Raw genomic sequence first — 17474 nt, 5'->3', positions numbered from 1 at the left:
CTGCGCAAAAGTTGTGTGTATGGTGAAGATAACCTTAGAATAAAATGATACAAACGCATTATTTCTAATATTTTGTATGCTCTATTTTTTATTTATTTAATTTATTTATTTAATTTTAATTTATTTATTCTTTTATTATATATATTTTTTAATTTTATTATTATTTTTATTTTTTAAAAGTAATTTTTTAAACTATGGACTGGTTGTTTAATTCCATAAGTTTAATCGAAAATCATTTGAAAAATTCGTTGATGTGTGTTATTAAAAAATTCTTAAAATTTTTAGCATATTTATGTAGATTTTATATTATAAATTTAATGAAGTAGTAATTAATACATTGATTAATGAACCAAAACTAAGGAAAACTAAGAAAATAAAGATTACATTCATAAATTTTGTCAAATTTACACATTTAATCCTAAATGCCTCTTAAATAAATAAAGATGTTGTCAACAAAAATACGTAAATTGTCTTCTAAAAATATAATACTGCACCCCTTGTGAAAAATTGTGCAATTAAATAGCTTAAAAGGCAAAATAACATCTTTTTTTAGAGAACTGTCCATATGATTTTATTTTAATAAAATCTGATGTGAACACATCACGACTTCCTTTTACATCTATTAAATAATGCATGTTTTTTGAATAGCTGAAAAAAACATGGAAACGCTTTTAAAATTTTCTTCCTTAGTTTGTCATAAACTGAAGCAAAAAAGCGTTTTACAAAGATTAATTTTCCCGATATCGACAGTTTTAACGTGATTCAATGATTAACTCTCTAACTATCGACTATAACGACAAATTGAAACCAGATTCGTTAATTATCCTTTTTCGCCAAATTTGTCTGGCGAAAAAAACTTAGCGACCAAAAGCTTAGCTATAGCCAAATTTTCGCCGAATCATAACATCACTTGAGTTTGCATTGAAATTAACTCTGATTTTCCCAACAGAAAGGTGTAAAAGACCCCTTTTGGAATATCCGAATGCAATCAAAAGGAGAGGTGCAGAACTAGACCTCATTAAGAGTCTACATACCAAGTATCAACCTTCTAAGGCATACTGGTTTTGAGTTATGCGAGATACGTACATACATACGTGCATACGTACATGCATACGCATATACAGACATGGGGAGAAAACTCGTGGTGATTCCCTTGGGGATGGTCAGAATGGGTATTTCGTGAGTCCATACGTTCTTAGGCATATATGCACGCGCAGTGGGGTCAAAAAAGAACACTCAACATTCATTCGGGGATGAGTAAAAGGTAAGTTTAGGTCGAACCTTGAGGGAAATTTTCTTCGCGAATACAATACTTCCTTTGCTATGTAAAAGGAAGTAATAAAATGCACAAATAGCTTTTGAGGTATTTTTCTCAGTTTCGGAATAAAGCATAACTTTTTTACTCGGAAGATTATGATAAATAATCTTTCTGTTTAAGTAGGTGATTACAAGGCTGCGGAGTTAGAGGAAAAATGAGCGACTCCGACTCTTGGAATTTTAAATTTTAGACTGCCGACTCAGACTACTTTAGCCCATAATCAGCCCCATTCCGAATATACGACTCCGACGACTTTAGCCCAAAATCAGCCCCATTCCGACTCCACGACTCCGACTACTTTAGCCCAAAATCAGCCCCATCACTGCTCCACGACTCCGACTACTTTAACCCAAAATCAGTCCCACTCCTAATTTGCAGCCTTATTATTGTCATGCACTGAAGTAAAATAACGTGAATAATGTTTCAAAAAAGGAAGTTCTTTACTTTCCACTGAAATTTTGAAGTAGCATCTTCCTGTTTTATATTACGTCACATCCGCTGCTGGCAAAATATGAAACAGAATGGCATGGATAACTTGGTGTCTTGTTATTGGTTTTCATCTAGGTAAGGACTTAAGCATAGTTATAATAATTTAGTTTTTATATTTTGCGAAGTATTAACATTCAAGTTAGAATAACTATCAGTAGTTAGCTGCGAATATTACGAGCACATGCGAAACATATTTAAAAAAATTTAGAGACATGATTTATCGAAGTGCTCAAGCAGGTTTTGCTTGAACTTGCGAATTTTTCAAGAGATGAAAAGCTGTTTTAACCAAATCGTGATTTATGTATAACGGTAGTTCGAATCATAAGGAGAACTGAAAATTGTGCAGAAACAATGTGTATTTGAAGTAGTTGAATGAAATGTATAACATAAAAGGCTTTTTTAGGCCGAAAATCATTGTGAAATACACACTGTTTGAAATGAAAAATGCGATTTTTTTCAAAAATTAATTTTTAAAAATGTAAACCCGGACAGAATTGTAGGGAAAATCAATAATTTGGTCTGAAGTAACTACCCCCCCCCCCACACACACATGATATCAAAAGCCCCATAAATTTACCTACCTAAAAATTTCACTGCCGCAGTCTGTACCATGGACGCCCCCCCTCCCCCCCAGACACATGATATCAAAAGCTCCATAAATTTACCTACCTAAAAATTTCACTGCCGCAGTCTGTACCATGGACGCCCCCCCCCCCTCCCCCCCAGACACATGATATCAAAAGCTCCATAAATTTACCTACCTAAAAAGTTCACTGCCGCAGTCTGTACCATGGACGCTCCCTCCCCCCCCCCCCACACGTGATATCAAAAGCCCTCATAAGTTTACCTACCAAAAAATTTCACCGCCGCAGTCTGTGGCATGGACTCTCCTCCCCCTCCCCGCCCCTCGTGAGCACCCCTGCCTCAAATTTCTGCTTTTTAAAATGCACTGACATGCATGTTATGCGTTGCTTAATTGGAACAAATTTCACTTTCTGCTTTTGTTACTTTTTCTTCTTATATTTTAATAAAATTATTTTCTATTTATAAACAATTTTTAATATCTAATTTAGTAATATTATAAATTTCGTAATATAGGTTTATAATTCAGCATTTTTTTTTTTTTTTTAGAAACACTAAATATAAATGCATTTGCTTAATAATGGGTAGAAAAATATAATATAAGGTAAACACACCGGTAAAAGGCCAGTGCTTCAGAGTGCTTCAGCAGTAGTCACTTCAAGGTTTATATTTGAAAAAAACTAAAAATAAGCCTAAAACTTTAAGCGATTGACACAAAAAAATTATCGTTGTCCCTGGAATTCATTTGTGTGTTAGTTTAATTATAACGATCCCTGCTACTTTTAATGTCTGTCCTTGTGACCTATTAATGGTTATTGCAAAGCAAACTTTTAACAGGAAACTGCACTTTTCTAACTTCAAAAGGATAGTTCGCCTGTGATGATGTTCTTAAAAACTTCGTTTCTAGTTTTGAAAAAATAAAAGCAAAAGACAGAAACATTATGATTTGACCTGAGAAAAGCCTCGAAGAATCACGTGAGAAACAAAAACAATGTCAAATTTATAGTTCGCTATCGACCAAAAGTTGAGATGAAGTACTGAATAATGATTTGAATGGAGGAAAGCCTTCGAAAATAAGGGATTTGAATTTCAATGACAGGTCTTAATTTCGCAGAAATTAAGAGGTTTTAATTAATTTCTCCCGAACTAATTGAGATTCCAAAAAATCCTTTCTTAGTGGTTACTTTCGTAATCAAGCGAACATGCCTGCCAAATTTCAAGTCTGAAGCTTCAGCGGTTTCGGCTGTGCGTTGATATATATATATATATGTATATATATATATATATATATATATATATATATATATATATATATATATATATATATATATATATATATATATATATATATATATATATATATATATATATATATATATATATATATATATATACTAGCATTCCCGTACCCGGCATTGCTCGGGTAATGGAATTAGCAGGGGTTAACAGTGCTTGGTGCACCTAGTTTCGAAAATCCCCTATAATAATTACTTGTTACCTATAACTTTTTCTAATTTGGGAAGGATCCCGGGGACCCTGGACTCCTTATATATATATATGCCCTTGTCCTTAACCGATCTTTAACTGTTATTAACGATCCTTTTAAAGTATTGATTATCTTTGCAAACACAGGTCATCCACATTTTATTGTTATACCTATGTTTAAGCTAGAACTTCTTTGTATACAACATTTTTAGTTTTTTGTTTCTCGTGCTAAAATTATTAAACTGCTTGATGAACTGGCTTTGGAGCAAGCTACATAACATTGGTCGTGTGAAAAAAAGTCTTCTCTTAAATCGATCCCTGCTACTTTTAATGTCTGTCCTTGTGACTTATTAATGGTTATTGCAAAGCAAACTTTAACAGGAAACTGCACTCTTCTAAATTCAAAAGGATAGTCCGCCTGTGATGATGTTCTTAAAAACTTCGTTTCTAGTTTTGAAAAAATAAAAGCAAAAGACAGAAACATTATGATTTGACTTGAGAAAAGCCTCGAAGAATCACGTGAGAAACAAAAACAATATCAAATTTATAGTTCGCTATCGACCAAAAGTTGAGATGAAGTACTGAATAATGATTTGAATGGAGGAAAGCCTTCGAAAATAAAGGATTTGAATTTCAATGACAGGTTTTTAATTTCGCAGAAATTAAGGTGTTTTAATTAATTTCTCCTGAAGTAATTGAGATTTCGAAAAATCCTTTCTTAGTGGTTACTTTTGTAATCATGCGGACATGCCTGCCAAATTTCAAGTCTAAAGCTTCAGCGGTTTCGGCTGTGCGTTGATATATATATATATATATATATATATATATATATATATATATATATATATATATATATATATATATAATCTCAGGACATTGATTTTTATATATTAAGATTTAATGGGGAAATTGCATGAAATGTATTGTTCTTTGCCCATAACTTTTTTTCTAAAGAAGAAATATGGCCAAACAAAGTAATGGGACCTAAGTTGAGCCATCCCCTATCCATTAAAAAAAGAATCATCAAAATCGGTCCGCTGGGTGAGACGCTGTGAGTGGACAAACAAAAAAAAACATACATACGGTATGAACTGATAACCGTTTCCTTTTTGAAGTCGGTTAAAAAATAGGATTCCAGGTTTCCCAGTGGATACAAACGTACAGGAGGTAATACCCTCCTGCACGTTTGATGCATTTTTAAATCCATTGGGAAACCTGGAATCCTATTTTTTACAAATATAAACTTTGAAGTAGCTACTGCTGAAGCACTGACCACTACTGGTGTGTTTACCTTACTTTTTGCACACATGGAAAAAAAACAATACAAAATGAATGGCAGTAAAAGTAGGAGGCAAAAAAAATTTTTTTTTACAATAATTCAGAGCGAAAAAACTAACTTAATATAAGCTTGGTAAAAGCAAATTCCATTTTACTTTCGCACATATGAAATAAATAAACAAAGAAGAACAAGTAAAGATGCTGAAACTACTGCTTTTAAATATCGTTAAAAAATAATAGAATAAATTAAAATGAAAAGTGTGAATAAATATTTCAATTTTCAACCATCATTTTATTGATTTTTGGTTTCCCACTTTGAGTTAAATATAGCTATATTTAATTTATAATTAGTTTCTCCTTTGCAAATGTTTATTTAAAAGAGTTTAGTTATACTTATCCTTAAACGTAAGGCATACAACCACTAGACAGAAACACTTTTTTTCTTTCAAAAATGCTACTTAATGCGTTTTCTTCTTACCTAACCCTTTCTTAGGATGTGGAAAGAGTATATAAATGGTGTTGCATATGAACTTTAAGACTATATCTATCATTCATTGCTGTTTTCAGGTTCAATTGCTACCTTGAAAAATGGAATACGGCCTAAACCAGAAAACATTTTTGAGAAAATCATGTCCTGTGATAGAGGGTGGTATTCTTTTGGTAAGTCAAATGTTTCCGTTTATATTTTGCGAAATAACTTAGTAGTGTTACATTACGGGGTACATTATATTGAGCATCTTTTGCGCCAGTCTCACGAAAATTATAGACCGATTTGATTTTTACTAATGCTTTTTATTCGGTTTTCGGCCTCAGGAGAATTAAAAATCGATTTTTCCCATCCGATGTGATATGACCTTTCCGTGTTGGATGGGTTTACTTAACTAACAGTATCACACCAATACCCTCGTGCACGCTGCGTAGTACGGTGTTTTCACGTATAGTTTACACCTTAGTTAATACTTTATGATTTATTTGTTATTTATAGTCGTCCACTATTAAATTATGATGCTTACAGCGCCATCTATTGCTAAAAATTCCAACTATTTATTTTTATCACGCTTTTATTAGCTTCACCTGTATGTATGTATGTATGTATGTATCTTGTAATGGAATCTTACAGCTCAAATTTCGCCCACTTCCTGCGATCGGATTCTTTTGAAATTTGGCACGCGACTTCAGACCCGATGACAATGCAATATTCTATAATCAAATTAATTAATTAACTCTTAATTGTTAGTTTCCTCCAATTTTAATCAATATCTTGGCATAAATCCAACAATGTGAAATAGGAAATTTTTTTAAAAATACATTAAAAAATGCTCGCAAAAATTATTTAAAAATATCTACAAAAACCTCTAATTTTTCTGCATCAGACAAAATTTGTTCCAATGTTCCAAGGTAATTAGAACATGAAATATAATTGTTTTTAAATAATTTCATGCCAAAATTTAGGTGAGCCTTCAATTGGAAATTCATTGCAGATCAGACCATTGTTGAACAAAACTTTTATTCAAATGCATCTCAAATTTTCAAAGTAATATAAATATGATTTCCGCAAACATACATCGATTTCTCACAGTAGCTTCCCATCGGGGTGTCCTTGTCTTAACTTTAAGATATTACCTCGCACTAGTTTTATAAATAATTTCGTCGCCTGAAAATTCTCCAACATAAGACCAAAAAACAGAAAAATAAAATAATAGTTTAAAAAACTAAAAAATCACGCTTTTGTAGCAAAATGAACTAAAAAGTGAAAAATAATCTTTGGATGATAGTAGTTGACCAATCACTTAATTTTAATGTAATACAAAAAAGCGTGGGGGGCTTCTTATCAGTTGTCTTTAATTTCTTCCAGTTGCTGTCCAAGCAAAAATGTAAATAGACAGCACCCCACGCTTTTTTGTATTACATTAAAATTAAGTGATTTATCAACTATTATCATCCAAAGATTATTTTTCACTTTTTAGTTCATTTTGCTACAAAAGCGTGTTTTTTTTAGTCTTTTAAACTATTTTTTTATTCTTCTGCCATCAAGTTCCCCCCTTCTTCGATAATATTCCGTTGAAGTTTGACGTCATTCTGACCAGTGGTTTTATTTTTACAGCGTTTTAAAAGTGGAACTTTACTCATAATTACCCTGTATATTACTGGACATTAGTTCTTCAATAGTATTCACATGCATTACATTGATAACACATCTGAACATAAAAATATAAGCAAATTATGATTGCACATCATTTTACTTATCACTTTTGAGAATAGTTCAAAAATCATGTTTAATTAGTATCGATGGTCTTCAAAGAACAAAATTATTTTTTACTTTTAAAGCAATTTCCAGCTGCAGATTTTAAGTCTTTTTTTTTTCCTTATTTTGTTTTCAAATTTTTTTTTTCAAACAAAACTGCAACTAAAACAAATAACGTAAATGAATTTTATGGTTGAGAATTTTAAAGAAACTTTCATTCAGAACTCTCATTCTAATTACTATAACTGTTAAAACAAAACCAATTTTTCTACCTAATCATTTAACACCTAATCATCTAGAGTTTCACACCTAATAATTTAACAGGGAAATTACATTCAATTTATTGTTTTTTACTCATAACCATTTTTTAAAGAATAATTATGGTGAAACGAAGGTATGAGACTTAACCTAGATTATCCCAATTCCCCCCCCCCCCCAAATACAAAAAAAAAAGGATTCACCTAAAACGGTTCACCCAGTGCAGCGTTATGAACTGACAAACAAAAAAGAAACATTTATACTAGCCTAGCGGTACCTGCACGGCTTTGCCCGTAGTAGAAAATTATAAGATCATTTGATTCGCCGGTATGTTCACAAATAATGGATGATGAATTTCTCGCCAATTTCCTAGATTCATTTGCTCGCCCATGATACGGTTCCGCGGTATGATAATTTGGTAATTTACTCGTCCACGTTAAGATAATTTGCTTGGTAAAATGCTCTTAAAATTGGAATAGAAAAAGAACAAAATCCAATTTTCGAAAATTCGCTTCTAGGTGCTCACCCCTATGCTACGTACTAATTCTGTGCCAAATTTCATGTAAATCGGTCGAACGGTCTAGGCACTATGCGCTAGACATCCAGGCATCCCGACATCCAGAGACAGAGACTTTCAGCTTCATTATTAAGAAAGATGAATTGATACCTTCATTCTTTTTGGAGTTGGTTGAAAATACATCAATTCTATGAACCACAAACCAGTGTACCGTCATTTTTCCTGTGATTTGAAAACATTAAAAACGAGCGGATCTGTGCATCACATGACTTCCTTTTACACCAGTTTAATGTTATTTCTCCATTATTGCAATTTTAGCGTGATTCAATAGTTACCTCTCTAAATATCACCAACAGTGGCCAAATAAAAACCAGATTTAAGAAAAAAAATCGCCAAATTTTTCACCAAGTTGGCGACAAAACTTGGCGACAAAAGCTTGGCGATATATTGCAAAGTGTCCGCCAAATTATAACACCACTTGAGTTTGCATCGAAATTAACAATGATTTCCCTGTCAAAAGGTGCAATAGACCCCTTTAGAAACAGCTGTGGAAAATCTCCATAAAATCCTAAAGTATACCTGTGCGCAAGAGGGCGCTTTTCGATATGCAAATTTCGCACCTGCCGGTTCAATTTAGTTAGCTGTCTTTCTGTTAATGTATCGTGGATTCGTGGCATTCGATAGCTTGATTTTTGTTGATGGTGGTCGTCTCGTGGCAGTTCGAATAGCAAGGGCAATTTGGAAGCCCTTTTCGTGTGTAGAATCCAAATAAAGTTAATTTATGTTTTTAGATAGTTACCTTAGCATTTTCTTTAACACCTGAATGCAACCAAAGGGGAGGTGCACAACTAGATCCCACTAGGAGTCTACGTACCAAATTTCAACTTTCTAGAACATACCGTTCTTGAGTTATGCGACATACATACGCACATACATACAGACGTCACGAGAAAACTTGTTGTAATTAACTCGGGAAACGTTAAAATGGATATTTTGGGCGTCTATACGTTCTTAGGTATATATGCACGTGTGGTCGGGTAGAAAAAAAAAACTCAACATTCATTCGGCGGTGAGCAAAATGGAAATTAAGATCGAGTTTTGAGTGAAATTTTTTTCTCTCGAATACAATACTTCCTTTTTTGTAAAAGGAATTAAAAAATTTACTGAGCCCAAAAAGGCCATTATTGTCCTCATTAGAACTCCGGTGTCCTTATTAAGGCACCGAAGGGTTGGATGGAGTACATGATTCGGCGCTGCATATGCTGCACATATGTGCTCAAACTTTGTACAGGAGTGACCAAAAAAACAGAAATAACGACTAACCAGAGCCCCGAATGTGACGATTGATCTTTCTATTTTCCTTTGAAATGAATATGGAATTTTTGATGATTTTTTGTATTTATCAAGTGCGTTTTAACATGTTTTTATTACAAAAATAAAGAATTTTTCAATTTGTTTTTATTTTGACACTTTTAGAGTTAGTTTTATTGAGGATCCGTGCTCCTAATAAGACCAAATCGCATTTATTTGTCAAAACTGATGAAAAATATAATTGAAACAAATTTTCACATGGATTTTTTTTTCTTAATTTTTATGAGTTTTGTGATGAATATGAAAAACTTAAAGCACACTGAATGAGTAATAAGTGGTATGCTAATTCATGAACATGAGATTTGCCCTAATTCGCACACTTACCTTACTAAACGTTGTAAAGTTGTTCTTTGATAGGTAACAAATGCTATAAGCTAGGAGGCAACAAGAAGATTCTAAGCCTCCATTATGGAAATGGACTAAAACATTGTAACGACGTCGGCGGAACCCTGGCGGCAATCACTAGCAAGGAAATACTAGGTACGTCTTAAATTTTTCTTTATTCAAATCATAAGAAATAGATTCTTATATCCAACATATCATACTTTAACCTCTTTTGTAAAGTATTTACTTATAAGTCTCTTTTATTAGTCAAAGTAAATTATGCTACTATAAATATGCCTTCTGAAAATTCTAACATTATATTCTTCAACGTTTGCTGCAATTTAAAATAGTTCAACCTCTTCATCCTAATGTATTCCTACAAGAAATTGCATTTCTTAAAAATATGCTTTGTACGGAACGACGATCGTAGTAGCCGTAGTGAACTGAAAGAATAAGAAAGCAGGGTTGGCCGGATTGGACCCAACTGGGTTGGACCCAATGGGTTTTTTTGAAAAAACCCATTTAAAAAAAACATTATTTAGCCCACTTTTGGGTTTTTTTAAATTTTTGTAGACGTTTTTTAAAAAATTAATTAATTTAAATACTTTCACAATTTAAACTTCTTTTTTATTTGTTCTTACCACAGACAATGGACATAAAAAATGAATTTTGAACTTAAATAGTATTTCTTAACTCTTAACGTCATTAACAAAATGCTTCAAAGATTTTAAATAAATATACAGTGGCTCCCAAAAGTGTTTGTACACTTTGAAATTTTTTAGTAAAACCAAAATAACTCGAAACTGAGTTCGAATATGAAGTCCAATATTTTTTCACATCATTCCTATATCATTTTAAATACAACCTATTGGTTTTTTCAAAATATTGACGGATCTTCTTTTTGAAATTGGTCAGAAAACGAAGATACAGAGAAATAATACGCCACAAAAGTCATCGTACACTCAAATATTTTCGAATAAATTCATGATTAAAATTATCATATGCCGTTTTATTAATAGTTTTGCATTGTGTTGACCCTTTTAAGTCATTTGGCTTTAATTTTTTGTTTATTTATTCCTTAATATTGTGCTTATTAGTGTAAAATGGCTGGTATTCGTAAAAAACCGCAAACACCATTCAAAATTTGAATTTTTTTCCCCACAGTAGTGGTAAATTGGTTTGAAATGCCTCTAAACTAGTTAATTTATTTGTTTGTATAGTAAAGTGCTTGATAAAATGCTTTAAAGAAAGGAATCGGACCGAAAACAAGGTAAGAAAAGGTCAACCGGCAAAGTTGACAAAACGTGATTGGAGATTTAAAGTTAAAAAATTTATGAAAAATACACATTTGAGTGGTGTAAACGTTTCTGCAGAGTTAAATGAAACATATTACATTTAATTTTCACCTAAAATTGTTCGCAAAGTTCTCTGATTAGCTGGCTTAAATGGGACCTCTTCCCGCAGAAATTTTCTTAATCGTGCGAAAAACAGAAAGCTTACGCTTTTCGTCGCAAAATTAATTATAAATAAGCTAAAAACGTTTTAGAATCACGTCTTACTTAGATAAAAATTAATTCAACATTTTCGGTTTAATTGTTGTATAACTGTAAGTAGAAGAAAAAATTAGGCATTTAATCTTAAGAACTTATTTGGATCAGTTAATCAGGACGGTGGAGATGTTTTAGTGTGAGGGTGCATATCAGCATCAGGACTTGGTAGTTTGTAATTTTTTGATGGAATAATGAATCATGCTGTCCCTTTAAATGTTTTAAAAATCAATTTTGAACTCTTAGCCAAAAATTTGGTTATTGGAAACAACTTTGTTTTTTATCAAGATAACGATAAGAAGCACACGGTTTTCAACGTTTGCGTCTAGAGCCTCGAAAATTGTCCAAAAGTTTAGAAAATACCGCCTCAATCTCTAGATTGTAACTTAATGTAACGTATTTAGAGATATCTGGAGGCTAGATTACGAAAATAGGGCTTTAAAACGAAAATAGAGCTAGAAACAGTAAGACTAGAAGTGTAGTAGAACACTTACTCAGAAATTACGCAAAAAAAAAAAAAAGAAAGAAAGAAAAAGAATGAAATCTATTCCCAGACGTTTAAAAGGTGTTATGAATACTGTATGATATTCTACTAATTAATAACTTAATCAAAAGTTAGATTATTCAATAATATATAGACATTTTATAAAGTGTACGAAGACTTTTGTGAGATAAAATTTCCGGCACTTTTTGGTTTTTGATTTTTAAAAAATTAAGTTTTAATATTTTTTAAAAACTTTTCATGTAGTTTTGTTAAAAATTGATCATAGATCTTATAATTAAATACCTATTCCGAAATATTAATTCTAACCAATTGATTGGGGCCTATTTCGTTGAAAGTCGTAGGTGTACGAAGACTTTTGGGAGCCACTGTATTTAACTTTTTTCTTTAACTGGTCAATAAATAACTCAAATTATCTTGACTAAGTCATGTCACGTCTGATTTTCCCAATATTTGTAGATTGTACAGAGGAAACTACTCTAGCTAAAAGACTTTCATGTGAATTATTTTCTGCAAACCAACATGTCACAAATCTCGAATAAACAAGGTATATTTTTTAGAAATTAACAGGTTTTACAAACGGTCGGACAGAAAACAGAATAGGATGTACAGTATTTTCATTATCTTACGATAAAGTTTAATATTTCTTACTATGTACACAGAAATAGAAAAACAGGCAACATAAAATTCAAAGAAATGTCTTGATTAAGCTGGAGTTCAGTAAAAAGGGATTTAAACTACTTGAGGTTCTATAGTAGTTTTGCGTGACTAAATGAAATACAATAAAGTAAAATGCAGAAAAAAATGTAGTAATTAAAAACGAAGAAACGAACAATAGATTTTATCACTCGAGAAGTAACTTTGCCCTAACTGTTGGTAATCATGGAAACCAAAAAATCTGAAACTTCACCATTCTTGGGTTCCGTTGTCTTTTTCACTTTTCTTCAGAAAACGCTGAATTTTCCAGCTTTTTTTACCCCCAAGACAATTTTTGTGCTTTGTCCATATACTTATGCTACAATATGCTACAAGCACCCCACATTTTCCCTAAAAAAAGACAAAAAAAATCCACATTTCTTTTAAAAAAACCCAGCTTTAGTTGGGGTTTTTTGGGTTTTATTTAAAAAAACCCTGGGTCCATGGGCTTTTTAAAAAAAAACCCGGGTTTTTGCCAACCCTGTAAGAAAGAAAAACTTAAAAAAGCGTTCCAATGGTCATTTCCATACGCATTATTGCTTTTAGTGTGCAAAATGGAATAAAATAAGTTTAAACTCTACAGGACTCGCCGTTCTGGAAATAATCTGGGGGCACAGCAGTGCCCCCCCCCCCGCCAAGTCGAGCGCGAAGCAAACACTGCCGTACCATCCTTTACTGGAACCATTTCGCCGCATTTTCAGGCTCTTATTTGAGAACCTTCTGATGAGACTAGAACGCAGAAATTTTCGCCATCCAGTAAACTATAATCACATACTTAAAATCCGAAATTTCAAGTCTGTAGGTCATTCAGTTCCAAAGTTAAGCGAAAGCAAAGTTTCGCATTTATGACACTCACTCACTAACTCACTCACTCACTCATGATCATCAAAATAGAACTAGTACTTCCCATAAACTCAGAGAGGTGAAATTTGGTACAGAGTTAGGGTTTGATGACTACATAAAGGGAAAACTATAAAAACTAGGCTAATCGAAGATCTGGAGTGACCCTGATTAGAAAACATAAGAGCCCAACCAAACAATTAGAGATCGATATTCAGCCTTTACAAAAAATATTCAACTTGGTGGACCGCTTCATTTGATGTGAAAAATTGAAAGTCTGAAGTATTTAATGAAGAACCCTCAGCTGTATTAGAGATATGGTAATGCCCCGTTATACTATTGGTACATCAAAAAATCGACTGTCACTGCAAAAGTCCAGCGTAGTGGGACACATCTTCTAATTTAATCTAGCATAACTTTAGTCTACTCGAACATTACACAAATTAAATGTCTCTACAAAAAGAAGTGAAATCCCACCAAAAACATTCTGTAAAAAACTAGCCAAGTCTCGATGGAGCTGCTTGTTTATCTCTAAAAAGTAATGAAATCTAGACAAAGTCATGACAAGTCTAAGGTTCCTTGCTGCGATTTCTTTATTATTATAGTTAATGTTGTGTGACTTGGCCGTTAAAGGGTACAAAACCAGGTGCTCCATGACACCATTGCACCAATCTGTCGCCAGAACCGCTACCCATTGACGGTGGAAAATTGCCACTTGGAAAACGTGTAAACAAAATTGACTTGTACCCACGAACGTATAAAGAATGTTTAACGGCCAAGTCACACAACTATTAACTATAATAATAAAGAAATCGCAGTAAGGAACCTTAGACTTGTCATGACTTTGTCTAGATTTCATTACTTTTTAGAGATAAACAAGCAGCTCCATCGAGACTTGGCTAGTTTTTTACAGAATGTTTTTGGTGGGATTTAATTTTGACTAAATGCAAGGATATGTGAATTTTTGAATGGAATGCATGATTTCGCATCCATTAACTTACATCTTTTTGAAATTGAATAAACAAGTTCAGTTGCAATCTCAAAACATGTCTTCCATATTTTTCACTAACTTGAGCTTTTAGCACTGCTTTATAACATCATGAATTTCTTTCTGGTGCTGAAATCTGTTATTTCGTATCTGTTATATAATTTTTATCAGTTGTATATATTTTGTAAAACTTAAACAAGCAAGTTCAATTTAAAAAATAAAAAAAAATTACATCGCGATGTAAGGTTGGCAATACATCACAATGTAGAAATTCCTACATCGCCCAGCACTAACTTTTAGGTATTCTACCTACTTGAAAATTTTTATATACAGTGTGTCTCCATTTTAACTGCAAGATCTCTAATTTTGCAACCGTTAGTTCCAGATGGATACTTCCTATTGAAAAACTGGTCAAAATAAGTTGTAGAGTTAAGATATTGAAAGTTTGAAGCAAAAACGAAAAATAGTAAAAAAATTCGAAATCTAACTTCTTATGCGGACCCTAGGTCCCCTAACTTTTGTTTCAGGAAATAATCTCCATTAAAAAATTATTCCACTGCAAAAAATTTGAAACACTTGCTACCAAACTCAAAGAGATATTATAACGAAAAATTTTAACGGGCCGTGCAGAAGAGGAGATTAGAACTTATCGCCCTTTCAGAAGAATGACAGGTTGTCCTTCTTTTGAAAGTTTTCTTTCTTTCTTTTGTTATAAGACGTACGTCTGCTTATTTAAGTATATGTTTAGCTAGTTATCCGTATCACCCACATTATCTATCTTTTTCCATTCTCCGTCTTGCCTTAAGACACAGTTAGTCCAGATAAAGGAGGATCTACTAAACTTAAATTTGTATTCTGTTTAAACATTGGTATGACAATTTTTAATAAAAATAAATAATTACCGTAAAAGTGTTTTCTCCGCCAGTGCTGTGTCATTGCAAAGAAAATAACCCCCTTTCGCTGAACTAGTGAATCGCGATGTGAAACATTCAATGATTAAGTAAAAAAGACTTTTTTTTTTGAGCAATCACGATTGCTTATTGTTCTCACTTGACTTTTTTTGGCGTCCTATCATTTTATTTTCCCTCGCCACCCTCCGCATCATCACCGTCGACCGGCTCCTCACGATGCTGCTCCTATAGCGAAAACCGTCTCCAGGTTGCGTCCATGTCCCACACACACGCGCATACATACACAACTACACAAACACACACACGCACACATACACACACACACAAACACATACACACATACACACACAAACACATACACACACATAAACACTTACACACACGCATACATACAGACACCCACACGTACACAAACACACATACACAAACACATACACACACGCATACATACAGACACCCACACATACACACAACTACCCGCACATTCATGCCTGCACACAGACACAAACACATATGCCTACACACACATTCATACACACAACTACCCACACACTTATGCCAGCACACACACACACATACACATACCCCCTACACACAAACATACATACCCCCCACACACAAACACACACGCCTACATACACGCACTCGTGATTGCGAAATACTTCATTTGAATTTAAGATATCAAAAATTCAAATTAATTTTGTTTTTTCTTTCTTTCTCAGATTTTGTGAGTGTGTTTCTCATTCTGAAAGCCGAGAGAGGTGCCTGGATTGGTCTGTCCGACATCCGTTCCGAGGGCAAATTCTACTGGGAAGACGGCAGTCCAGTCAATTACACGAACTGGGCACGAGACGAACCATCGCATGATAAACACGGAAATGATGTAAGATTACTCTTTAAATTCATCTCTACTTCATTGAACATATAGCAGGTGCATCTCCACGGTTGGATTTTAATTTTAAATTAGATTAAAACTAGCTGCGTTACCCGGCTTTGCCAGGACTACCTTGAAAATAAAATTTGTGTCAAGTGACGTATATTCAACAATCAGGCGTAAAAAATAAATAAATAAAAAATATCATGATTTCAATTAGAAACAATGACGACAGATATTAAAATACTTTTAAGAAATTAAATCCAGAAAGATGGACTTAAAATGCGTAACCATGGAAACACAAAATAAAATAAGTTTAAGGAATTAAAATGCGAAAGAAAATGGTTCACAATTTGAATGGAATCGAGATTTCTTAAACTTGATTTAAAAAGGCTTGTAACTTTTTTTCCTATCGAGATAAAAGATTATTTTTTCGACCATAGGCCGAGTTAGATCTGGAGTAAAAAAGGTCGCTTTTTCCAATGGCTTCAAAAAGAAAGCCGTGGGACAATTCCTTCACTTTTCATTGATATATTTAAAGAAAAAAGTATTGCCTAAATTTCAGCTAAGCCTAAAAAAATTCGAGCTAAAAAAGCAAATAACTCCTGCCTTAATAAATTTAGAGCATTGAAACTAATTGCGTAGAACGCGGAAAATCGTACCCTTTCTAACAATATGTAATATTAATATGTGCAAGTCATTTTTCACCCCCATATTTCAGAATTTATGTGAAAATTGGACGTAAATTGGAATTAAAAAAGAACTATTCATCGAATTTTATTCGAACTGGTCTGCAAATCTTTTCGGAACTTAAAGGAACAAACTGAAAATTTCAGCGCAATCGGCCGGGTAGTTTTCGAGTTTTGCGAGTTCAAACACACAGACGCTTTTTGGGGACTTCATTTTATACTATGTAGAGATAGGGTAATAATACTCAGTGTGTAAATCCCGCTCACTTGAACATCTCTAAATAGAAAAGAATTAAAATCCCGCTACTGGTACCATCACATAGCTAATATCATTGTTAATTTATAGTAAGGGAATAGTTATTGTCGGAAGGAAGGTGTTTTTGTGAGCTCACGTAATTAATTTGCAGTTGTTTTACTAAACATTCTAGAACATTTAACTTGAAGATAGTTTAATATTCTCATTTCAAATGTTAATTTATTCACTTGGGGTATCCACTTCCTGCTCGCTGTACTCGCCAATCCCAGTTAACCACCTGCGGTTGCTCGATGCCACCATTGCC

The 17474-nt window shown here is 33.1% G+C and overlaps 1 protein-coding gene across 1 annotated transcript in view; it reads left to right on the top strand.

The window, feature by feature from the left end:
- Positions 1–1824: 1824 nt before the first annotated feature.
- LOC129216795 (macrophage mannose receptor 1-like) overlaps positions 1825–17474 on the top strand; it is a 58777-nt gene continuing 43127 nt past the window's right edge. Inside the window, exons 1-4 of the mRNA XM_054851011.1 lie at positions 1825–1882; positions 5720–5812; positions 9901–10023; positions 16074–16234. Of these exons, the coding sequence (XP_054706986.1) occupies positions 1840–1882; positions 5720–5812; positions 9901–10023; positions 16074–16234 (420 nt within the window). The 5' untranslated portion in view covers positions 1825–1839. The remainder of the gene's footprint in view (positions 1883–5719; positions 5813–9900; positions 10024–16073; positions 16235–17474) is intronic.

The sequence above is a fragment of the Uloborus diversus genome, chromosome 2, assembly GCF_026930045.1.
Source record: "Uloborus diversus isolate 005 chromosome 2, Udiv.v.3.1, whole genome shotgun sequence".
Lineage (NCBI taxonomy): Eukaryota > Metazoa > Arthropoda > Arachnida > Araneae > Uloboridae > Uloborus > Uloborus diversus.
Note: the sequence above shows the minus strand (reverse complement) of the source record. Positions and strands in the feature narration are given on the sequence as shown.